The sequence below is a fragment of the Sus scrofa genome, chromosome 17, assembly GCF_054392235.1.
Source record: "Sus scrofa isolate SSC_HxYL_T2T_F1_AM1 chromosome 17, Sscrofa_HxYL_maternal_Yorkshire_Landrace_v2.0, whole genome shotgun sequence".
Classification (NCBI taxonomy): domain Eukaryota; kingdom Metazoa; phylum Chordata; class Mammalia; order Artiodactyla; family Suidae; genus Sus; species Sus scrofa.
In genome coordinates this window covers 44,575,492-44,599,527 of record NC_139399.1, presented here as the reverse complement: position 1 = coordinate 44,599,527, position 24,036 = coordinate 44,575,492, and the positions used below count along the sequence as shown (strand labels likewise).

At 46.8% G+C, this 24,036-nt stretch overlaps 2 protein-coding genes and 1 long non-coding RNA gene across 11 annotated transcripts in view; all 3 read left to right on the top strand.

Moving 5' to 3' along the window:
- Nucleotides 1–6,679, top strand: part of SNTA1 (syntrophin alpha 1) — a 28,953-nt gene extending 22,274 nt beyond the window's left edge. Inside the window, exons 4-8 of one of the 3 annotated variants that reach the window (XM_003359945.6) lie at nucleotides 2,224–2,431; nucleotides 2,574–2,704; nucleotides 4,875–5,071; nucleotides 5,776–5,963; nucleotides 6,048–6,679. In XM_003359945.6, coding sequence (XP_003359993.1) covers nucleotides 2,224–2,431; nucleotides 2,574–2,704; nucleotides 4,875–5,071; nucleotides 5,776–5,963; nucleotides 6,048–6,140 — 817 coding nt within the window. In that variant the 3' untranslated portion in view covers nucleotides 6,141–6,679. Of the gene's footprint in view, nucleotides 1–2,223; nucleotides 2,432–2,573; nucleotides 2,719–4,874; nucleotides 5,072–5,775; nucleotides 5,964–6,047 lie in introns of all 3 variants that reach the window. The other 2 variants (XM_085003634.1, XR_014832206.1) reach the window with 2 other exon arrangements.
- LOC146395264 (uncharacterized) overlaps nucleotides 1–24,036 on the top strand; it is a 624,884-nt gene that overhangs the window by 556,232 nt on the left and 44,616 nt on the right. The window lies entirely within an intron of this gene.
- Nucleotides 12,778–24,036, top strand: part of CDK5RAP1 (CDK5 regulatory subunit associated protein 1) — a 33,610-nt gene continuing 22,351 nt past the window's right edge. For 4 of the 7 annotated variants that reach the window (XR_014832203.1, XR_014832202.1, XR_014832204.1 and 1 more), the window contains exons 1-5: nucleotides 12,778–12,878; nucleotides 15,939–16,269; nucleotides 18,908–19,011; nucleotides 19,500–19,534; nucleotides 21,539–21,639. Coding sequence is in view for 3 of the 7 variants with exons in the window: in XM_001928856.5 (XP_001928891.2) it covers nucleotides 15,960–16,269; nucleotides 18,908–19,011; nucleotides 19,500–19,534; nucleotides 21,539–21,639 (550 nt within the window). In the remaining 4 variants the exon portion in view is untranslated. Of the gene's footprint in view, nucleotides 12,879–15,938; nucleotides 16,270–16,355; nucleotides 16,825–17,238; nucleotides 19,012–19,499; nucleotides 19,535–21,538; nucleotides 21,640–24,036 lie in introns of all 7 variants that reach the window. The other 3 variants (XR_014832205.1, XM_085003632.1, XM_085003633.1) reach the window with 2 other exon arrangements.

Sequence of the window (24,036 nt, the reverse complement as noted above, 5' to 3'; positions counted from 1 at the left end):
TTTTGTCTTTTTAGGGCTGCACTTGTGGTATATGGAGGTTCCCAGGCCAGGGGTCGAATTGGAGCTACAGCTGCCACCCTACACCACAGCCACAGCAACACCAGATCTGAGCTGCATCTGTGAGCTACACCACTGCTTACGGCAATGCTGGATCCCTAACCTACTGAGCAAGGCCTGGGATCGAACCTGCAACCTCATGGTTCCTAGTCGGATTTGTTTCCGCCTTGCCATGACGGGAACTCCCTTTTTTTTTTTTGATCGCTGTACCCGCAGTATGTGGAAGTTCCCAGGCCAGGGACTGAATCCAAGCCTCAGCTGTGGCAATGCCAGATCCTTTAAGCCACTGCACCAGGCTGGGAGTTGAACCAGCTGGGGGATCACACCTATGCTTCTGCAGGAACCCTAGCTACTGCAGTCAGATTCTTAACCCATTGCGTCATGGCAGGAATTCCTTAAGCTTCACTTTTTTTTTTTTTTTGGCTTTTTAGGGCCAAACCCAAGGCATATGGAGGTTCCCAAGCTAGGGGTCCAATCGGAGCTATAGCTGCCAGCCTACACCACAGCCATAGCAACATCAGATCCGAGCCGCGTCTGTGACCTACATCACAGCTCACGGCAATGCTGGATCCTTAACCCACTGAGCAAGGCCAGGGATTGAACCTGCAACCTCATGGTTCCTAGTCGGACTTGTTTCTGCTGCGCCACAACAGGACCTCCTAAGCTTCACTTCTTTTTTTGTTTGTCTTTTTGCCATTGAGATCCTTTATTTTTTTCTGAAATAATAGACTCTAGGTTTTTATTTTATTTATTTATTATATCAGGCTCATTGCCATCCAAGTTTGTGCTCTTTTTGTTACATTAAAAAAATTTTTTTTTGTTGTTGTTACTTCCCCAACACATTCCCCCCCCCCTGCCGCCACTCTACGGCATGGGGACTAAGCTTCACTTCTTGATGGGAGGTCACTCTGTGTGTGTTGGGAGGGATGGATTTTAGAAACTAACTCTCACAGCTAGCAATACTTTCCTCTTCATCTGGGAAGGGACACCCTCCCCAGAGACTTCTCTCTATCTGGTTGGTCAGAGCTGGGTCAATGGCCACCCTCAACTACAGGAAGCTCTGCAGGAGAGGAAGGAGGAGGTGAAGGGTTTGGAATGGGTGTTGTGTGCCCCACCTCACTGGTTACAGAAAAACCAAAGGGGAGCGAATCTTTTATACCCCATGGAACATTTTCAAGTTTCTCTGTGTTGCTAACTCCTTTTGTATCTCCCTGAAACCTTCCCCCCACACTCGCCTCCATGGCTTTTTGTCCTCCTGGCCTGCTCCCTACTCCATTCCTCTAGCTATTTTTTTTAAAATTTATTTTGGCCACACCCATGGCATGTGGAAGTTCCTGGGCCAGGGATTCAACCTACTCCACAGCAGTGATCCAAGCCATGGAAGCTCAGAGGCTGGATCCTTAACCCATTGAGCTACAGAGGAGCTCCCCTCCAGCTCTTATTATGTAGATTGTCTCAGCCTAGCAAGCCTTTGTAGGTTCTGTGTTTTTACCCCCTGCTTAGGGCATTACTTTGGTTCTGTGCCACAAAGAAGCTGGGAGCTGGCCCAGCAGGACAATCCTTCTCTTTGGAAACCAGGAGAACAGGGCAAAATCATGAATCCTCACATAGTGGTAATTTTGTCCCCTGTCACACGTGTTTGAATGTGTGTCTGTGTTTGTGTGTGTATCCCTCTGTGTGTGTGCGAGTGTGTGTGTGTGATAGTCTCTTATTCTTAAATAAGACGGATGAGACCCAGGAGGCTCCACCATGAGTGTCTCATTCCTGGTCTTCTCATGGACATCCCCTGTGGTTTCTTTTTCTTTCTTTCTTTTTTTTAAGGGCCATAGCTGCAGCTTATGGAAGTTCCCAGGCTAGGGGTTAAATTGGAGCTGTAGCTGCTGGCCACAGCCACAGCCATAGCAACGCGGGATCCAAGCCGCATCTGTGACCTACACCACAGCTCATGGCAACGCTGGATCCTTAACCCACTGAGCAAGGCCAGGGATGGAACCCAAGTCCTCACGGATACTAGTTGGGTTTGTTACTACTGAGCCACAGTGGGAACTCCTCCCCTGTGGTTTCTTCTGCTTTTTCAGTAGATGCGGTTGTTCAGGCCAGATTTCGGGGCTGGGCAGCTGCAGCCCAGTGGACAGGCCCTCCCCTCTACCTCATTTGTGCCTGCAGGTATCTGGAGATCTGTTCAGCAGATGGCCAAGACACGCTATTCCTGAGGGCCAAGGACGAGGCTAGCGCAAAGTCATGGGCAGCTGCCATCCAAGCCCAGGTCAACGCTCTGGTGCCCCGGGTCAAAGACGAGCTGCAGGCGCTGATGTCAGCCACCGGCACAGCCGGGAGCCAGGACATCAAGCAGATAGGCTGGCTGACTGAGCAGGTGCCAGCTGGCCTGAACTTATCCTTTCCTCCCTTCTCCTGGAGCTGACCCCAATCCCTTTGCCCCTCCCTGTCTCACCCCACCCTGTTCCTCTGATGTCTCCCCTCCCTATCCCTCCTCACTGCTGCCTTGCCCCCTGCAGCTGCCCAGTGGGGGTACAGCACCCACCTTGGCCCTGCTGACTGAAAAGGAGCTGCTCCTCTACAACTGTCTCCCCCAGACCCGTGAGGCCCTGAGCCGGCCGGCCCGCACCGCCCCGCTCATCACCACCAGGTATCCTCGGACAGGCAAGAGTGTGTGTCCCACCCAGAGCTTGGGGGTGAGGCTCTAGATGGACGTCAGAAGCTGGGGACTCCAGCCCCATTCTGCCCTGAGTCTCTGCCCTGTCTGGGCCCTGGTTTCCTCATCTGTGAAATGGGAACTCTGAACAGAAGGATGTGAGTTCCTGCCAGTCACGCATTTGTTGTCACCTACTCCGCCCAATTTTGTGCTGCATAGCTGACCCCCATGGTCTCTGCCTCAGGGGGTACCCAGCCTGAGAGGCAGACTGACCCAGGAACAGCTTTGACCAGAGTTGTAGGGACCACTTGACTCTACCTGGCCTGGTGGGGTAGGCTTCAGGCAGAAGGTGACATTGGAGCTGGACTTTGGTGGATGAGTAGATGTTTGCTATTTAAGAAAGGGTGAAAAAGCACCTCACATAGAGGGGACAGCATAGTCCAAGGTGCAGAGGCACAAAGGGCCAGTGCATGCTCCTGGAGCTACACATGTCCTATAACCAGTGTGTGAAATCTGTGTAGGAAATGGAAAGAAGGGTGGCGGGGCCTGATCTTGCAGAGCTTCTGTTGCCTGGTTAAGGAATGTTAGCCTTATCTTAAAAGCTGGGGCAGACTTGAGGAGTTTTAGCCTCGGAGTGAGGTGGCTCAGGTTGTGTTTTAAAAGAATCCCTGTGGCTGCCACGTGGAAGATGCCCTGGAGGAGGGGATGGAAGCGGGAGGCTGCTGCACTTACACTGGAGAGAGGGTGGAGGTGGGTGGAGGCAACAGATGGAGAAGAAAGGCCGCATTTGCATTGGAAAACACAGGGCTGGTAAAATTAACTGGGCTTAGGACTTGCCAGATGGGAAGGGTGCGGGAGGTGTCCGGATAAATGGAGAAACGTGAGGTTGGGAGCTTGTGCTGAGTGGGCTGTGGGGCTGTGGGTGGTGTACAAAGGGAGGGGGTTGGCACAAGAAGCTGAGTTAGTCCAAAGTGTGTGGGGGACAGGTAGGGAGCTTGGTTAGGAAACTTGGGGACTTGTGGGTCTATAGCTTAGGGCTGGAAAGTGGGGGACTGAGTATCAGAAGTGGCTCTAAAGGGGAACTGAAGCTATGAGAGAAAGTATGTGAAGTGAGGGGCAAAGAGGGTTAAGGGCCAGAACTCTGAGGTCTGCTGCCCAGAGAGGGGCAGTGAGCTGCCCAAGTTGCACAGCAAGTAGGAGTCAGCCAGCAGAGTCCGGGCCCTTGTTGTTCATGTCTTCTCACCCCGGGCTGGGCTCTGGTGCATGTGTCAGGAACCCGCCGCCTATCCCCACTAGGGATAAGCAGTCATGGATGGTCTGTCTACCTAATCAAGTGACTCGTTAATTCAGGCCACACATGTTTACTGAGCACCTAGTATATGCCTGGTGTTGTTTTAGTTGCTGGGAATATAGTGGTAAAAATTAGACAACATTCTGTACCCTAGATAGTATTCTAGAGAAAAAGACTATCAAAAGTCACCTGAAACAGGAGTTCCTGTTGTGGCTCAGTGGGGTAAGAACCCGATATAGTGTCTGTGAGGATGCAGGTTGGATCCCTGGCCTCACAGCATTGTTGCAAGCTGTGGCACAGGTCTCAGATGTGGCTTGGATCTGGCATTGCTGTGGCTGTGGCATAGGCCAGAGCCTGCAGCTTCGATTTGACCCCTGGCCTGGGAACTAACATATGCCATGGGTGTGGCCCTGAAAATAAAAGTCAGCTGAAACAATAAAAATAATTATAATTTCTGATACTATCAAGAAAGATAAGGTTAGTGAATGACAGGAAGGGGTGCTGTTTGAATCAGAGGGGTCAGGGAAGGCTTCTCAGAGGAGATGGCATTTGAGCAAAGGACCGAAGGAAGTGAGGGAGTAAGCAATGCAGGTAATCAGGGAATCGTGTGCCAGGCAGAGGTCACAGCGTGTGCAAAGGCACTGGGGTGGAAGTGTGCTTGAAGACACCAGTACAGCTGGAGCCCAGGGAGTGAGGGAGAGGGTGGCAGGAGATATCTCATGTGACGCAATCAGTGGCCGTCTGAAAGTCCTGGTCCCCCATTAGGTGGGGAAGGAGTCGCAGGGTCTCTTCCCAGGTCACCACCCCCTTGGCTCAGAACTGCTTCCCCACTGCCCGAGGCCTCATGCCTGGCCCTCTGCCCCCTGCCCCCAGGCTGGTGCACTCAGGCCCCGCCAAGGGCTCGGTGCCCTACGATGCAGAGCTCTCTTTTGCCCTGCGCACGGGCACGCGCCACGGTGTGGACACTCACCTGTTCAGCGTGGAGTCACCGCAGGAGCTGGCTGCCTGGACCCGCCAGCTGGTGGATGGCTGTCACCGGGCCGCTGAGGGTGTGCAGGAGGTGTCTACAGGTGGGCTGGGTGGATCTGGGAGTGCCTTTTTGGCAGTGAGCCTCTTATCCCCAGGGGCATTCAGCTGCCTTCTTTAGGGTGCTTCAGGAGGGGGATAGAGAGTGGGATTTGGGGTCTCTGAGGGCCCTCTGTTTTGGATGTACAGGTGCCCTGCTAGGTAGTGAGCCTCTTTTCTCATGGGGGTTTTCTTGTCCTGGCTTTGTGACTCCGATGGTGAGGATATGAGAGATGGCAGTTGGAGTAGGCTTGCCAGAAAAAATACAGGACACCCCCTTAGATTTGAATTTCAGGTAAATAACAAATAATTGTTTAGTATAAATATGTCCACATTCTCCATTGCTTGTGTCAGATTCACATTTAACTGGGCGAGTCTACAGGCGTCTAAGGTCTCTGAAGGCCATGCTTGGTGCATCTGCCGATGCCTTTATCGGGAGCGGTCCTCCTGTCCCTGGCAGAGTTGACGCTCCCTCTTCCACCTTTGGTCCTGTTGGAAGTGGGACTGAACATGGGCTACAGATTTTCTGCCCGCACATCCTTCTGTATTTTAGAGTGAGAGTGATGCTCTACAGGGTGGGTGTACAAATGGCACGACAGACAGTGAGCCTCCCACCTGCCGGCGGCATGCAAGCCCCACTTTTGTGGTCTCTGAGATGCCGTTCTGCGCATGCCCACATGCCCTCCCTGTGTCCTCGCCCTCCCCGCAGCCTGCACGTGGAACGGCCGGCCCTGCAGCCTCTCGGTGCATATTGACAAAGGCTTCACACTGTGGGCGGCTGAGCCAGGTGCGGCCCGAGCTGTACTGCTCCGACAGCCCTTTGAGAAGCTGCAGATGTCTTCTGACGATGGTGCCAGTCTCCTTTTCCTGGACTTCGGGGGCCCTGAAGGAGAAATTGTGAGTGGAGGGGGATGGGGGCTCTGTTCTCCTGGAGGCTGGGCTGGCTGGGGCTCCTGACCCTTCTCTCCATCCACCCTGCAGCAGCTGGACCTGCATTCGTGCCCCAAAACGATGGTCTTCATCATCCACTCCTTCCTCTCAGCCAAAGTCACCCGCCTGGGGCTCCTGGCCTAGAGGTTGTCAGACGCATTAGCCCTGAAGATGGGGTGTTCACCACGGGGCCTGACATGGCCCTCGGATTGCCTGCTTACCACTGGGCCGAGGGAAGGGAGAGGAAAGGAGCAAGGATGCAGAGACCCAGCCCCCAAGGGAGGCTGGGGATAGTCTTGGGGACTGGGACCCAGACTCAGGACACAGTGGATCCTGCCCATGGTGGGGTAGCCTCTCTGCTACCCCCCCCACCCCCCACCAGTGCCTTTTGTGGAGAGGTATTTTTTTGTACACAGAAGCCATTCCGAGCCTGGGACCTGCCCCTGTGGGGATCCTGACCCCAGCCAACAACTGCCTGGCCTTCTTGGGGCCCCTAAACTGTCCCCCGAGACCCCCCCACCAAAGCTGGAGTTCCCCCGGGTCTATGGCAAGAGGAAGAGGAACCTTTCCGTTCATCTCTCCCCTCAGCCCCACCACCGTGGGGCGTCTGGTTTTTCTCTTCATCTTCTCTTTCCCCCTTACTCTTGGGTAAATAAACAGCCTGTGAGCACACAGGGAGCCTGGCCCAGTGTCTGTGGTTTGTGTCTTGGCCTGTGGATCATGTGGTGGCCCCTGTAGTCCCAAGATGGACCAGACCCAGGATTGGAGCCTCTTTCCCTAAGTAGAGCAGACCTTTAACCACAGGGCCAAAGAATCTATTGATTATCTACAATGGCCTGACAAATTACCCCTAAATTTAGCAGTTTAAAACAATGAACATGTATTATCTTGCAAGTTCTGTGGATTAGGAATTTGAGAAGGGGCTAAGGTGGGTTGATCTTGTCTCAGGGTCTTTCATGAGGCTATGGTTAAGGTGTCAGCTGGGGCTGTCCTCATCTAAAGGCTTGCCTGGGGCTAGGGGATCTCTTTCTAATATTCCTGACCCTTGGCTGTTGGCAGGAAGCACTAGTTCCTCACCCCATGGGCCTGACCATAGGGCTGCTCCAGTGTGCTTATAACAAGGCATCTGGCTTCCCCCAGAGCGAATGACACAGAAGAGAGAACCAAGAGGAATGCACAGCGCCTTTTATCACCTAGTCTTTGATGTCACATGCTGTCACTTTTACTTTATTCTGTTCATGAGAAGTGAGTCACTAATCCCAGCTCATGCTCCAGGGGAGGGGAATTGGTCTCCACCTCTTGAAGAAAAGAATGTCAAAGAATTTATGAACCTATTTAAAAACCATCATAAAGGAGTTCCCGCTGTGGGCACAGGGGATTAATGATCCTGCTTGTCTCTGTGGAGGCGCCAGTTGGGTCTCCAGCCTGGCACAATGGGTTAAGGAGCTGGCATTGTTGAAGCTGTGGCATAGGTTGCAGCTTGGCTTGGATTCGATTTCTGGCCTTGGAACTTCCACATGCTGTGGATGTGGCTGAAAAAGAAAAATTAAATAAAAACCATCCTAGAGAGTCTCTGACCCCTTTCCTGAGGAAGGAGGGATGTTTAGTGTGTGTTTTGTGGAACGTTTTTTTGAGGGAAGCTATACCAGGCTGGCTGCATGTAAGTCCTACTTGCTTGCATTGTCTGGAAAATCACAGTGACAACAGTAACGACAGTTCACATTTAGAGAGTGCCTGCTATTGGCTAGGCACTGTGTATATATTTCCTCATTGGATCCTCACCACACACTTGCATGGTAGGCACAGCAATCTCCATTTCACAGGTAAGGAAATTGGGGCTCAGAGGGGGAGAATGACTTGCCCAAAGTCACACAGCTATGAAATGTCTGAGGTTGACTTCAGACTAGTCTGTCTAGGAGTTCTCTTGTGGCCCAGTGGGTTAAGGTGTTGTCACTGCAGTGGCTTGGTTCGATCTCTGGTCTGGGAACTTCCATGTGCCATGGGCATGGCAAAAAAAAAAAAAAAAAAAAAAGCAACGGGTTTTTTTCTGACTTCAGAGCTCCTTTTCATCTTAGAGACCTTCTGCTCCTGTACTATCCACTAGAAATATAGTGCAAGCCACATGTGTAATTACCAATTTTCTAGTAGCCACATTTTTGAAAGTAAAAAAAAAAAAGATGAAAATAATTTAAATAATATACTTTATTTAACCTAATAGATCTAAAACATTATCACTTTAACACATAATATAAACATCTATTAATGAAATGTTTTATACTTTTTCTCATATTAAGTCTTCAAAATCTGGTGTATATTTTATATTTATAGCACGTCTCTATTCAGATTATGGATTTTCATTGGAAATCTTTGATTGGAATTTAGATTTAGTAAAATTTACAGTTGAAAATGAAAGTTTGGGGAGTTCCCATTGTGGCTCAGTGGAAATGAATCTGACTAGCATCCATGAGGATGCAGTTTCAATCCCTGGCCTCACTCAGTGGGTTAAGGATCTGGTGTTGTCACGAGCTGTGGTATGGGTCGAAGACGTGGCTTGGATCCTGCATTGCTGTGGCTGTGGCATAGGCCAGTGGCTACAGCTCTGATTCGACCCTTAGCCTGGGAACCTCCATATGCCGCAGGCGTGCCCCCCAAAAAAAAACAAAAAAAAAGAAAGTTTGGGGTTAGTAGATGCAAACTATTACATTTAGAATGTATAAGCAACGAAGTCCTGCTGTGTAGCACAGGGAACTATATCCAATCACTTGTGATAGAACATGATAATATGAGAAAATATGAGAAAAACTATATATATATATACATACATACATACACATACACACATATACATACATACATACATATATATATATATGACTGGGTCATTTTGCTGTATAGCAGAAATTGACAGAACATTGTAAATTAACTATAATTTAAAAAGGAAATTTACAGTTGAAAAAGTGGATTCACCTAAGTTTTTCTAAACGTACTAAAGTTTTCCAATAACTGATTTGAGTATCAGTTTTTAAATTAAAATGATTGCAAATGGAATTGACTTCAGTTCCTCATTCATACACCCTGCATATCATGTGCTCAATAACCACATGTGATTAGTGGCTACGTTCTTAGATTAAGCAGTTCTGAGGCTCACAAGAGGAAAATGAGACCCACCTGAAGCCATGTAACAAACCAGAGCCAGAGCTCATTCTAGAAACCTGGGGAAAATGCAGGTAAGCAGAGATATTCCAGCTTTGCCCACCTCAGTCTGCTCATTCATCTGTCGATTCACTGTTCATTCAAGATAGTCTAGTGCATGCCTACTCTGTGCTAATCCTTGGGGTCAGGCGTTGATTTGCTAGGAGCAGGACTGTCAGGTCCCCGTGCACAGAAGCTCTCACAGTCAAATGGGTGGCTCTGATTGGATAGATGCATAGAGGTACTGGAGAGGCCAGTGGGGACCTGACCTGCTCTGGGGGTGAAGGGAGGTTTCTCTCAGGAGGAGACCTGAAGTTGATGTCCATTCAAAGGAACATGCTAAACACCTGCTGCAATAATGCTGTGGATAAAAACAACCCCAATCTCAGTGGCCACAGCAACTGCCCCAAGAAACCACACTGGTCCAGGACTCCACAATCTCTGGTCAACTGCCACTACCTCCCAAGTGTTCTGCTGATTTGTCTCCCCACACTCCTACCTTCAATGCAGTGTATTTTTCATGCAGCATCCATTTTACATGTAAAGAAACTGGAAGTCAGCAGGGTTGACTAACTCGGCCATGGCTATCATGGTAAGCGTCAGAGCCTTGATGTGAACCCAGCCAGTTTGATTGGTCAGTCAGTGGTAAGATTAGGGCTTTGAGATCAGACTGGCCTCTAGGTGGATCCAGTTCTGCCATGCACTAGTTGTGGCAGCTTCAGCACATGATGACCTTTTTATATTTTCAGTTTTTTCACATGTAAAATGGGCCAATAATAACCTCAGTGTTCTAATAAGGTGTCAAAGAGGTCAGTGGTAGCAGGGATTGTCAGGACACCAGAACCTGAGAAATTCAGAGTCCTGGGGCCAGTGTCTGCACCTTATTGGTAGAAGGCTTTCTCCCAAACCACAGCCTTCCCTGTATAGGCAGAGCAGAAGTGCTGAGGAATTAGCACAGGTAGGAGTATAGCCCCATCATGTCTGCCAGTATATAAGTACTTCAGCTTCCTTTCCCTTTGGGTGTAATAAATCTGAGGTATGTGTTTTGCACTGTTTCCTAGAGCCCCCCGGCCCATGCCTGCTGCAGTAACTGGCTTGATAACACACTCTTTAGTGTTTGTCTCCTCTTCCCTGTCTCATTCCTTGACTACCTCATCTGTGTCTCCTAAGATCACCTGCCTGCACTCATTTTTTTTTTTTTAAGGTCTGCTTTTGGGGAACCCAAACTAAGACATGAAGCAATCATTTGTTTGTTCAACAAGCATTTATTAAACCCTTCGATGGATCAGATGTTGTGCTAGATCCTGGAAATATTTCAGTGGACAAAACAGAATGTATCCCTGCTCTTAGGGAGCTAAAAGTCTACGGCATAGTCAATGGCAAGTAAATGCTGCCATCATTTTGAATAGTGACGAATATTGTGAAAAAAGTGCTGTGATAGTGATGGGAACAGTTTATATGAGGTGGTCAGAGAAGGCTTCTGTGAAGAGTTGATACTTAAGTTGAGACTTGGAGGATTAGGAATCATCCTTGAAACAATTTTGGGGAATATTCCAGAAAGAGAATAGTTAAATACAAAGGCTCTGAGATAAACATATGCTTGGGGTAATAAAGGAGCAAAATAAAATTATGTAGTTGAAGTGTAGTTCTGGAGGGAACATGCTAGGAGAAGTAAGTAGTAAGGAAATAAGTAGGTTGGAGAAGTAAAAGTAAACAGTAACCAGATTGTGCAGGTTCTAGGACACAGTAGGGCATTTGGATTTTGTTGCAAAGGTAATGGCAAGCCACAGGGAGTTTTCACCAAGAGTGATATGATCTAATAAAACAAAAAACCAAATAAACTCTCTCAGGTACTGTGTGGGCAATAGTCTGTAGAAGACTAGATTAAGGGGGAAGTAAGGAGCCAGCAGGTCATTCCAATTGTTTCTTTGTTTCTTCTTTTTATGGCTGCACCTGCAGCTTATAGAAGTTCCCAGACTAGGGGCCCAATCTGCTGCTGGCCCATGCCACAACCACAGCAATGCTGGATCTGGGCTGCTCTGCTACATCTTGTGGCAGCACGGGATCCTTAATCCACTGAGCAGAGTCAGGGATTGAAGCACATCCTCATGGATACTCTGTAGAGTTCTTAACCAGTTGAGCCACAGTGGGAACTCCCTTATTGCAACTGTTTGTGAGGAGATGATGGTGGCCTGGGCTGGAGTTGCAGAAGGGGAAGAATGGGAAGTGGAAAGATTTGAGATATTTTATTTTTATGTTTTTGTCTTTTTAGGGCTGCACCTATGGCATATGGAGGTTCTCAGGCTAGGGGTCGAATCGGAGCTATAGCTGCTAGCCTACACCACAGCCACGGCAACATGGGATCCGAGCCATATCTGTGACCTACACCACAGCTTACGGCAATGCCGGATCCTTAACCCACTGAGAGAGGCACGGGATTGAACCTTCATCCTCATGGATGCTAGTCGGGTTTGTTAACCACTGAGCCATGATGGGAACTCCAGATTTGAGATATTTTAGAAATAGAGTTGACAGAACTTGCAGATAGACTGAGTGCAGAGGCTGAGGGAGAGGGAACAAAAATGACTCAGGTTCCTCTACTGCAACTGGGAGGATGTTTGGGTCATTTATTGAGATGGGCAAGACTGGGCAGGCACAGGTTTTGCATGAGGATGTGTGTGAGAAATTAGAGTTTTGTATTAAGTTAGAGATGGTCGATAGGCACTCAAGGGGATGTACCTGGTAGGCAGGGGAAGTAGGGGTCTGTAACTCCAGGGGGAGTTCATGCTTTAACCCATAACACAGCAGTATGCAATAGAAATAGAAAATGAGCCACATAATTAAAAATTTCCCAGTAGTCGGAGTTCCTGTAGTGGCTCAGCAGTAATGAACTGGACTAGTATCCATGAGGACTTGGGTTAGATCCCTGGCCTGGCTCAGTGGGTTAAGAATCTGGTGTTGCCATTAGCTGTGGTATAGGCCACAGATGCAGTTTGGATTCTGTGTGGCTGTGGCTGTAGCTGTGGCTGTGGCCCGCAGCAGCAGCTCTGATTCAACCCCTAGTCTGGGAACTTCCATATGCTGCAGGTGCAGCCCTGAAAAGCAGCAGTCACATTAAAATAGTAAAAAGAAACAGGTGAAACTATTTTTTTTCTTTTTTTTTCCCCCTGCAACCACGGCATGTGGAATTTTCCAGGCCAGGGATGGAACCTGTGCCACAGCACCAACCCAAGCCGCTGCAGTGACAAGGCGGGATCCTAAATCTGTGCGCCACAAGAGAACTCCATAGGTGAAACTAAAATAATATATTTAGCCTTCCAAATTCCAAATATTATCTCAGTACATAATCAATATAAAATTATTGACGAGACAGGCTGCATTCCTTCTTAGACATCCGGTGTGTATTTTATATTTAGAACACATTTAATTTGCATTCACCACATTTCAAGCGCGTCGTTGCTGCACGCCGGATAGAAGTTATCAAACGGTTCAGCGCAGGGACTTCCAGGCCGGGAGCTTGGACCCACCCGGAGGGCACAGTAACGCACTTCCGCCGGAACATCCCGGACCGAAATCGCGGAGGAACGGAAGTTGCGCGTGAGCGTGCGCAGTCGCAGACTGCTGAACCGGGATCTGGGGCAGCTGAGAGGTTCTTCAGCCGTTAGACGCCAGTCACTCTGACTGCGGGAGGTGAGCGGTGCCCCGGGAGAAAGTGGCCTGTGCCCAGGCCCACGGGCCGCGTATGGAGCTGGAGGGGCAGGGGGGCCCCAGGAATGCGCGGTGTTCAAGGGGAGGATAGAGCAGTGGTTATGGCGCGTTCTCTGGAATCAGACTGTTGTAATTCGCACCCTAGCCCCTTGCTTACTCATTTGTGATCTTGGCCAAGTCACCCCTCTTCCCCTCCAGCCTTAGCTTTGTCACCTGTGAAGTGGCGGTGATAGAACCTGCCTCCTGGTTGTGTGAGGATTAAATAGGATAATCCACGTGAAGCGCTCAATACCGCTTCTGACACATTGTAGTCACCCAGTAAGATGTATAGGCTGCTTTATTGCTTATTTATATTGAGACAAGGCTGTTGTCTCATCGTTTTTGTCGACTGCCGATTTATGTTGGGCCCCACAGAGGCCCCTACGTTGTGCTAGGCGAGCATTTTATTTATGTTACCACATTTGATCCTCACAACAGACACGGAGATAGGTTCTATAATAGATACTATTTTTCTCATTTTACACATGAGGAAGTGGAAGCTCCCAGAACTTAAGAAGCTTCCAGGTGTTCAAAGATACCTGGCCAGGCCAAAGATGGGTCAGACTCTGATTTTAGGGTCTTAACCACAATGCTCTTTGCCCACCCTTAAAGGGGGCATGGGCTGCAGATGTGCAATTAAGTTATGCCTTTATGTCTCACCACCTCTGAGAGGTATTTTTATCCTTATTTTATAGAGGTGGAATTGGAGGCCCAGAGACATGAATTTGACTTGCCCAAGGTCACACAAGTTAAAGGGCAGAAAGAGTTGACTTTATAGCTCACAGTAGAAGTGTGCTGTTCTCTGTCACTTGAAAGTAGGTTGGCATTGTTCCTGCCCGAAGTGCTGGTGCCACATATGGCAAGTGATTAGGTTGGAGAAGTAACAGGCCACATGTCATTTTACGTGTAAAACACCTGTCATGTTCTAGAATGGGAGATATGAAGAATGTAGAAATGAATGAGATTTGTTCTCTGCTCTCTGGGACCTCCCAGCTCCCAGGGTTAGGTAGTAATTAATAGCTAAGTGTGATGAGTCTTGTGATAGAAAGTTAGAAAGAGGTTTCGGGAGCCCAGAGGAGGATCCCTAGACTTTGGGAGTAGTGGCCAGGAAAGGCTTCCAGGAGGAAGCAGGGACCTAAAAGTAGCATAGAAATTGGCCAGGTCAGTTGAGAGACGATATACCTAGAGAGAACAGCATGTGTAAAAGCTTAGCAGCCAGGAGTTCCCGTCGTGGCGCAGTGGTTAACGAATCCGACTAGGAACCATGAGGTTGCGGGTTCGGTCCCTGCCCTTGCTCAGTGGGTTAACGATCCGGCGTTGCCGTGAGCTGTGGTGTAGGTTGCAGACGCGGCTCGGATCCCGCGTTGCTGTGGCTCTGGCGTAGGCCGGTGGCTACAGCTCTGATTCAACCCCTAGCCTGGGAATCTCCATATGCCGCGGGAGCGGCCCAAGAAATAGCAGCAACAACAACAACAACAACAACAAAAAAAAGACAAAAAGACAAAAAAAAAAAAAAAAAAAAAAAAAAGCTTAGCAGCCAGTGAAGATCAGTACAAAGAAATCTGGTATGGCTGGAGTGAGGCAGTCGGGCTGGAGGTGTGGGGTCCATTAAGAATACGTGGTGGAAAGTGTGTCTCCATCTTCTGTACTTTGAGTCACCTAGGTTCCTTCCTGGGAGGCACTCACTGTTTTTTATGCATTCCAGAGATACTGTCTGCATTTATAAACACGTACCTGAGTATTCTACTTTCTTTCTTACACAGATTTGTGGGTTGCCTACTGTATCTAGTATAGCACTTTGCTTCCTTGCTTTTGTCATGTGAGACAAGATTCAGCCTTACTTCCTAACAGTTGCATCTTATTCCATTGTGTGGATGTACTGTGACTTACTTAGCTAGTCCCTTGTTGATGACATTTAGATTTTTTCCATTTCTTTGCTGGTAGAAGTACTGCTGCATCAAATATCATTAGAGGTAGGTTATTTTGAACATGTAAGAGTCTGTCTGGGAGTTCCCACTGTGGCACAGCAGGTTAAAGACCCAGCGTTGTCTCTGTGGTGGTGCAGGTTCTATCCCTGGCTGGGTGCAGTGGGTTAAGGATCTGGTGTTGCTGAGGCTGTGGCATAGATTGTAGCTTCAGCTTGGATTCCATCCCTGGCCTTGGGAACTTCCATATGCCTCAGGTGTAGCCGGAAGTCTTATCTGTAGGATAAATACCTAGGAATGGAACTGCTTGGTCAGAGGGCTTGTGTGTTTGTAATTTTGATGGAAGGTGACAAATTGCCCTCTTCTCCCAGCCATGTGTGAGAGGGCCTGGCTGGGAAGTTTCAAGGCAGTAATTTGAGACTCTTGAAGAGGGAGGAGTCACTGATCAGGCGTATGGTGCCCCCATGTTAGATACTTTCCTTTTGAAGGAACCTAATGGGAGATGCCTTTAGTACGAGGTTTTCACAGCAGGGGGAGGCAGTGGAGCAAGGTGATGGGGTGGGGGGGGGCACAGGCTTTAGCGGTAATACAGACCTTTATTTGAATCCTGACTCAGCTGATTACTGGCTGTGGGAATTTAGGTAAGTCCCTTAGCCTCTCTGTGTCTTTTTCCTCATCTCTGAATGGGGATGATAATAGTGTCTGCTGCTTATGTTACTCAGGGTTGCTGTGAAGATTTAAAGAATTAATGTACCTGAAGCCCTTGGAACTGTGCCTGGCACAAGGTGCTGCTTTGTTATTTTGTTAGGGCTTCTCTTTTCATCTCTTCCATCCCTTTGTTTTGAAAATAGACTGCCTGGATTTGCATCTCATCTCTGGCACTCCTTTGTATGATCTTTGCCGTGGTGACTCAGTTTTTTTACCTGTAAAATATTATTAAAGGGACAGTGTTATTAAGATACACTTGCTTCTTAGTTTTTTGTGAGGATTAAATGTATTAATATACTTGAGGCACTTAGAGCAGTGCCCTATACATAGTGTTCAGTAAATGTTAGTGATGTCTCTCATTCTCTTGCAGACTTTGGGCTGTTTTAGTACCATGCATCCTTTACAGCATGTCCTCCAAGTGCAAAGGTGTCTGAGGTGGGGGCCCTTGGCCTCTGGGTCCTGGCTGCTGCTCAGGACCTGCAGGGCACACAGTGGTGTCCCCAGCACTGCACGACCCAGTCCAGAGAGGCAGCAGGAAGATGGCGTTTGGAAGGATTTCAGCTCCAGGCTGGCCAGTGGACCAACTTTTCAGCATTTTTTAAGAAGTGCTTCAGTTCCTCAAGAGAAACCACCTTCTCCAGATGTGGAGGACCCACCCCCATATCTCACAGTGGATGAACTTTTAGGAAAGCAGAGAAAAGGTTGGTTTTACTTTTCTTCTCTAGGCTCCCTGCTTTGCTCTTTTTCAGCATCCATGGCCTGATTTTTAACTATTCTTTTGTTACAGACCTGGCTTTGGAGGGTTAACAGAGTGGGAAGGCTGCTGAGTTATGGACTTGTCAAACTCCACCACGTAACAATAATATAAGGAAACTTAATAGTTTTGGTACACGCAGCTGGTGGGTAGAAGTCCTGGGGAGTCCTCTTTTTGATTGCTTTTGGAAACCTTATAATCTCTGTTCTCATTTTTAGATTATCTTAAGTTATAAGTAGGTTTCGTAGTTGGTGCTGTAGAAATTCATTCTTTATGCTTAGGCAGAGGTTTTCTTACAAACATAATATGATCAGTTAAACTGCCTTAAAAAAAGTTTGAGGGAGTTCCCGTCGTGGCGCAGTGGTTAACGAATCTGACTAGGAACCATGAGGTTGCGGGTTCGGTCCCTGCCCTTGCTTAGTGGGTTAAGGATCCGGCGTTGCCGTGAGCTGTGGTGTAGGTTGCAGACGCAGCTCGGATCCCGAGTTGCTGTGGCTCTGGCGTAGGCCGGTGGCTACAGCTCCGATTCAACCCCTAGCCTGGGAACCCCCATATGCCGCGGGAGCGGCCCAAGAAATAGCAGCAACAACAACAACAACAACAACAACAACAACAACAAAAAGTTTGAAGAGTGAGTTCTCTGGTGGCTCAGTGGGTTAAGGATCTGGCACTGTCACTGCTGTTGCTTGGGTCGCTGCTGTGTTACACGTTTGATCCCTGGCCCAGGAACTGCATTCCGTGGGCGTGACCAAAAAAAAAGTTTGAAGAGATATTAAGAGACAATCAGACTTTTCTCCTTTTGCATTGTTTCCAAAAAAATTTCCCTTTGTATTTATTTGTTTATGTATTTATTTATTTAGGGCCATAACCATGGCCTATGGAGGTTCCCAGGCTAGAGGTCGAATCAGAGCTGTAGCTGCTGGCCTACACCACAGCCATAGCAATGCCAGATCCAAGCTGTGTCTTCGACTTATACTATAGCTCATGGTAATGCCGATCATTAACCCACTGTTTGAGGCCAGGGATTGAACCTTCATCCTCACGGACACTAGTAAGATTGGTTTCTGCTGAGCACAATGGGTACTCCAGAAATTCTCTTTATAATTCTTAATGATTTGGTTGCAGTCATATGGTGCAAATTATTTGTATTTTGCTATTTTCTCCTTCCTTCCTTCCTTTCCTTCCTTCCTTTCCTTTCTTTCCTTTCCTTTCCTTTCTCTTCCTTCCTTCCTTCCTTCCTTTTTAAGGGCTGTATCCCGGCATATAGAGATTCCCAGGCTAGGAGGCAAACCATAGCTATAGCTGCTGGCCTATACCACAGCCACAGCAATGCAGGATCTGAGCCACGTCTGTGACCTACACTAAAGTTCATGGCAGCACCGCATCCTTAACCCACTGAGCAAGGCCAGGGATCAAACCTGCGTCCTCATGGATTCCAGTCAGATTCATTTCTCCTGAGCCATGATAGGAACTCCATGCTTTGCTTCTTTAATAAATTTTTTCCAGAATGAATTTCTAGGAGTTGGACTGGTAAATCAAGGAGTCTGTACACTTTGTGACTCCTGCTAGGTGTTTTGTGGTCTTTTATAATCTGTTTTTCCCTTTGGTCTTTCCTGGACATAAATTTGGTATTTTCTTTTTTTTGGATAAGGAAAGTGAGCCAAGGAAGATTTTTTTTTTTTTTAAAATCCTTATTGTGGAGTTCCTGCTGTGACACGGTGGGTTAAGAATCCAACTGCAGTGGCATGGGTCGCTGCAGAGTTGCAGATTTGCTCCCTGGCCCAGCGCAGTGGGTTAAAGGATCCAGCATTGCTGGGGCTGGGGTTTGGATTCATTCCCTCACCTGGGACCTTCCATATGCCATGGGTGCAGACGTTAAAAAAAATTCTGAATGTTTCTTTTTTTAAAGCACATTACTGCTATTTTCTATTGATTTTCAGGTGATTGTCCTTCAACTTTTAAGTCCATTTAGAATATTTCGGTTCTTTGGGTTAAAGTGTGCTGGTGGGGGCAGGGTTTAATATAGTTCAATTTGAAGAGGCTTGCAGAGTGTGAAATTGATGTTCTTAAAAGTTTGTGTAGGGAGTTCTCCTGTGGTGTAGCGGGTTAAGGATCCAGTTTTGTCACCACAGCTGCTCAGTTTGCTGCTGTGGTGCAGATTTGATCCCTGGCCTGGGAACTTCCTTATGCTCTGTGAACCCCCCGCAAAAACGGAGTGTAATGAGTAGATTTAAATTTATTTCCCCCTAGGTTGATAATCATTGCTGTCAGCTAGTCCTCCCTTTTCTAGTGGTTTCATAACCTTATTTCCTGATTCTTTGGTGCATGTTTTTCCCTTTATCTGAAATGACATGACTTATAATTGGTGCATATATATAATGTAGTATTTCTTTTGTTCTGAAAGGCTGTCGTTAATTTGGGGGTACATCTGTCAGTTAAAAGTGTCTTGGAATTGAGGCAACAGGAGACTTAGAACTAGTGGATAACCAGTTGCCTCAGGTGTTTTTGGGGCATTTGGGGAGGAGATGTTTTGAGATGTGTGGTCCATTTTGTCTGCCTGTCATGGAATTGCCCTCTCATTGCAGTCTACCTTGAGACCTATGGCTGCCAGATGAATGTGAATGACACAGAGATAGCCTGGTCCATCTTACAGAAGAATGGCTACCTGCGGACCAGTAACCTTCAGGAGGTATACACATTTCCTGCTTCCCCTTGTTGGCCCTGGGCTAGATTCTGCATTTGTGCTGGTTCTTAGGTGGGATTGCAGGAACAGGATAAGGCCTAGTGAGAGCGAGGTCCCTTGAGGAAAGCGTCTAACGTGGGACTGAGGTGTGCTTTTGTTCCAGTTATTTTCGTAACTTTTATGGTGCTGCTCACCTTCAGGCAAGGAACTAGGTTAAACATGAGCTTTGAGGAGGAGGGAGATGGGGAGTTGGTGTTTAATGGGTACAGGTTTTAGTTGGGGAAGATGAAATAGTTCTAGAGGTTAATGATGGTGATGGTTGCACAACAATGTGAATGTACTTAATGCTACTTAACTGTACACTTAAAAATGGTTAAAGTGGCAAATTTTATGTTATGTGTGTTTTACCATACTTAAAAAGGGCTGTGGGCAGTGATTCTACAAGACTAATTTTAAAATCATAATTTTTCTTTTTTCCCTTGTTCTCCACTCAGGCTGATGTGATCCTCCTTGTCACATGTTCTATCAGGTGGGAATTTATTCTTTATCTAGAGGGTGAATATATTTTATATAATACTGTCCAAACCAACAGTGCCAGGCTGGCCATAACTATGTCGATGAGACAGTGGATTTGCGGTTTTACAGCAGTGGAGATAGTGATGATAGAACTGGCCAGCATTTGCTGAGTATGTAGCGTGTGTCAGGTCCTTTGCTGAGCCCTATATGTACACTAATTCTTACAACAACTCTGTGAGGTAGCTGCTGTTATCAAACTTATTTATTTATTTATTTATTTATTTTGGTCTTTTTTTGCTATTTCTTTGGGCCGCTCCTGTGGCACATGGAGGTTCCCAGGCTAGGGGTCGAATCGGAGCTGTAGCCACTGGCCTACGCCAGAGCCACAGCAACACGGAATCCGAGCTGCGCCTGCAACCTACACCACAGCTCACGGCAATGCTGGATCATTAACCCACTGAGCAAGGGCAGGGACTGAACCCGCAACCTCATGGTTCCTAGTCGGATTCGTTAACCATTGCGCCACGACGGGAACTCCTATCAAACTTATTTTATCCATGAGGAAACCAAGAGTGTGCTGAATCACTCAACTTTTCCTAGGGATATTTTTCAGCTAATGGACGTTTATGATGTAGCTCATATCGTAAGCTACATCATAGGTGTAGTCCATGGCCGGGGACAGAGTTTTATTTTTTAATTTTTATTATTGTTATTTTTTGTCTTTTTGCCTTTTCTAGGGCCACACCCACAGCGTATGGAGGTTCCCAGGCTAGGGGTCGAATCGGAGCTATAGCTGCCAAGCCTACGCCAGAGCCACAGCAACGCCAGATCCTAGCTGCGTCTGCAACCTACACCACAGCTCACAGCAACGCTGGATCCTTAACCCACTGAACAAGGCCAGTGATCGAACCCGAAACCTCATGGTTCTTAGTCAGATTCGTTAACCACTGAGCCACGACGGGAACTCCAGGGACAGAGTTTTAAATAGAGATGGGTCACATTCATCAGAAGTGAACATACCCTGTTTATTACTTTGTGTATAAGGCCTGTTAATATTATATTTCCTCAGCTGGCTAAACTATCAATTAACTCAACATTTTTGTTCTGAGGGCCTCTGTTGTAAGAGACTGAACCGGGTGTTTTGGGAGATTCAGAAATGAACCCTTTCTCCGTGGAGCCTGACTTTGAGGAGCTTAGTTTCATATGGCAACTAAGACAGATACATAGGTGGCTCTAACATGTGTCAGAAGGCACTAGATAAAAAGCAGTAAAAAAAGGAGAAATTGCTAAGTATAGGGAAAGGTATAGTTAAAATGATAGAACAACTGGCCAACAGAGGAGAGTTGGGGAGGGCTTAGTGAAGTAGATTGTTTTTGAGTTTGGCTTAAAGGCTTGTCAGGATTGGAGAGGTGCAGGGAGAGTGTCAAGTGGTGCTTCTTTAGTTGGCTCCCTGCCTGTGTTCCCTAAGCCTCAAAGGTACATATTCATTCAAGCGTCGAAGGTTGGTTTTATTTTCTTCCCATTGTTTTACTCTTTTAGATTGTTTTGTAGTTTATTTTCTTTTTTTTTTTTTGGTCTTTTTGCCATCTCTTGGGCCGCTCCTGCGGCATATGGAGGTTCCCAGGCTAGGGGTCGAGTCGGAGTTGTAGCCACTGGCCTACGCCAGAGCCACAGCAATGCAGGATCCGAGCCGCGTCTGCAACCTACACCACAGCTCACGGCAACGCTGGATCGTTAACCCACTGAGCAAGGGCAGGGATCGAACCTGCAACCTCATGGTTCCTAGTCGCATTCGTTAACCACTGCGCCATGACGGGGACTCCCTGTTTTGTAGTTTATTTTCAAGTTCAGGACTCTCTCTCTTTTTTTGCTGCTCCTGTGGCATGTAGAAGTTCCTGGGCCAGGGATTGAAGCTGTGCCACAACAGCGACTCAAGCCGTTTCAGTGACACTGCTAGACCCTTAACCTTCTGTGCCACAAGAGAACTCCTCAGGACTATCTCTCTTTATCTCTGTAGGGAGAAGGCTGAACAGACCATTTGGAATCGTTTACATCAGCTCAAAGCCCTGAAGTCAAAACGGCTCCGCTCCCAAGTACCTCTGAGGATTGGGATTCTAGGTATCTGGTACTTTGCAGATTTTGTCAGTTTTGAGACTTGGGTTTCTCTTAGAGGATGGATTCCCAGTGGTGAAGAAATCTTACACATCCCATTCAACTCTTAGACTTAATGTCAGAGGCTGTGGGATTAAATGAGATAAAGCTTAGAAAAGGGCTTTTCTTAGTGCATTGAAAATAATAGATACTCTGAAAGTGGTCTGTCCTTCCTAGAGTCTAATATGGCCCACGGTGGCACAGAGTAATAGAGAGGAGAGAGTTTGGAGTCTGAAGGGATGGTTTGAATTTGCCACATAGGTACCTTTCCTCTTGATTCCTAAAGCATGTCCAAGTGAAGATCTAATTCTGCATTGACCAGTATGATGGTCACTAGCCACACAGTTACTTAAATTTAATGAAACTTAAATAATATTAAAAATTCCCTTCTTCAGTCTCACTGGCCACATATTGACTGCTCAGTAGCCACACTAGTAGCTACCAGTTTGAATAGCACAGGTAAAGCACATTTCTATCATCTTAGAAAGTTCTATTGGATAGCTCTGGTCTAGGTGGCTGGGAGGCATATTTTATTTTATTTTTATTTATTTATTTATTGTTTTTATTTTTATTTTTAGGGCTGCACCCGAGGCATATGAAAGTTCCCAGGATAGGGGTTGAATCGGAGCTATAGCCGTTGGCCTACACCATAGCCTCAGCAATACCAGATCCGAGCTGTGTCTGAGACTTGCACCACAGCTCATGGCAACACCGATCCATAACCCACTGGGTGAGGCCAGGGATTGAACCTGTGTCCTCATGGATCCTAGTCAGATTCGTTTCTGCTGAGCCATGATGGGAATCCCAGGGAGGCACATTTTAAAAATAAATATTCTCTGCCCTCATGGTCCCACAGTTTAGTCAGTGTACTTAACACTGTGTCCATTGTGAGATAGTTAACTCCTCTTGATGATGGGTTAAAACACAGGTTGGAGCATATCCTTTTACACAGATTAATATAGTAAGTGATGCAGGAGGATAGAAGAATTATCTATTTTGTTCCATTTCACTTCCTTCATTATAAAAGCCTTTGGGTATATATCTGTTAGGAATGTCTGAAATCCCCCAAATAGTTTTCCCTTTTTAATTGTGGTAAAATATATGTAACATAAAGTTTACCATTTGAATCCTTTTTAGATGTTTAGTGGCATTAAGTACCTTCATGTTGTACAGTTTCATCACCATGCATTTCCAGAATTTTTTCATTTTCCCAGACTGAAACTTTATACCAATTAAATAATAACTCCCCATTCCTCCCTCACTTCAGTCCCCGGAAACCACAGTTTTTTACTCTTTGCCTCTATCAGTTTTATTGTTCTGTGTACTTCATATAAATAGACCGATACAGTGTTTTTGTGATTGGCTTTTTTCACTTAGCTAATGTTCTCAGGGTTTATCCAGGTTGTAGCATGTGTCAGAATTTCCTTTCTTTTTAAGGCTGAATAATGTTCCATTGTAAGTATATACCGTGTCTGTTGATGGACACTTGGGTTGCTTCCACTTTTTGGCTATTGTGGGTGATACTATTATAAACATGGTTGTATAACCAAGAATAGTTCTTAAACAAAATTTTTAAGGGTGTTTGTAATACAATACACTTTTCATTCAATAGTCTTACTAATAACAGTGTTTTTTTTGGTTATAGAAGATAACTGTAGATGGTTAACTCATTTCTTATAGGTTTTAGTAAGTATTATGGGCAAGAAGAGGGATAGAAGGTATAAGTGCAGTTGAATGTAGCATAAGTTTTATTTTTAAAAAGTTCCTGGAGTTCCCTGGTGGCCTGCTGGTTAGGGATCCACCTTTATCACTGCTGTGGCTTGGGAACTTCCATATACCATGGGTGTGGCCAAAAAAAGTTCCTGACACAAAATATATATATATATATATTTTTGTCTTTTTGCCTTTTTCTGGGGCTGCTCCCGCAGCATATGGAGGTTCCCAGGCTAGGGGTCCAATCAGAGCTGTAGCCACCGGCCTATGCCAGAGCCACAGCAACGCCAGATCCGAGCCACTTCTGCAACCTACACCACAGCTTACAGCAACACCGGATCCTTAACCCACTAAGCAAGGCCAGGGACCGAACCCGCAACCTCATGGTTCCTAGTCGGATGCGTTAACCACTGAGCCACAACGGGAACTCCCTGACACAAAATATTTTTTATTTATTTGTAGCACCAAGTAATTTTCAGCTGAAAAAAAGAGGTTTTTCATGTCTAGAAAGGTGGTTTAATTTTTTTCAGGCATTTAATTGAATTGCTCTAGAGCCCTTTCCCTGTGGTTTTCTTGATTAGGAAGATGCAGGTTCCTGAGCTACAGAAGTGTTGGGCAAATGTGAGGAATGATGCTAAACTCTTAGAGAAG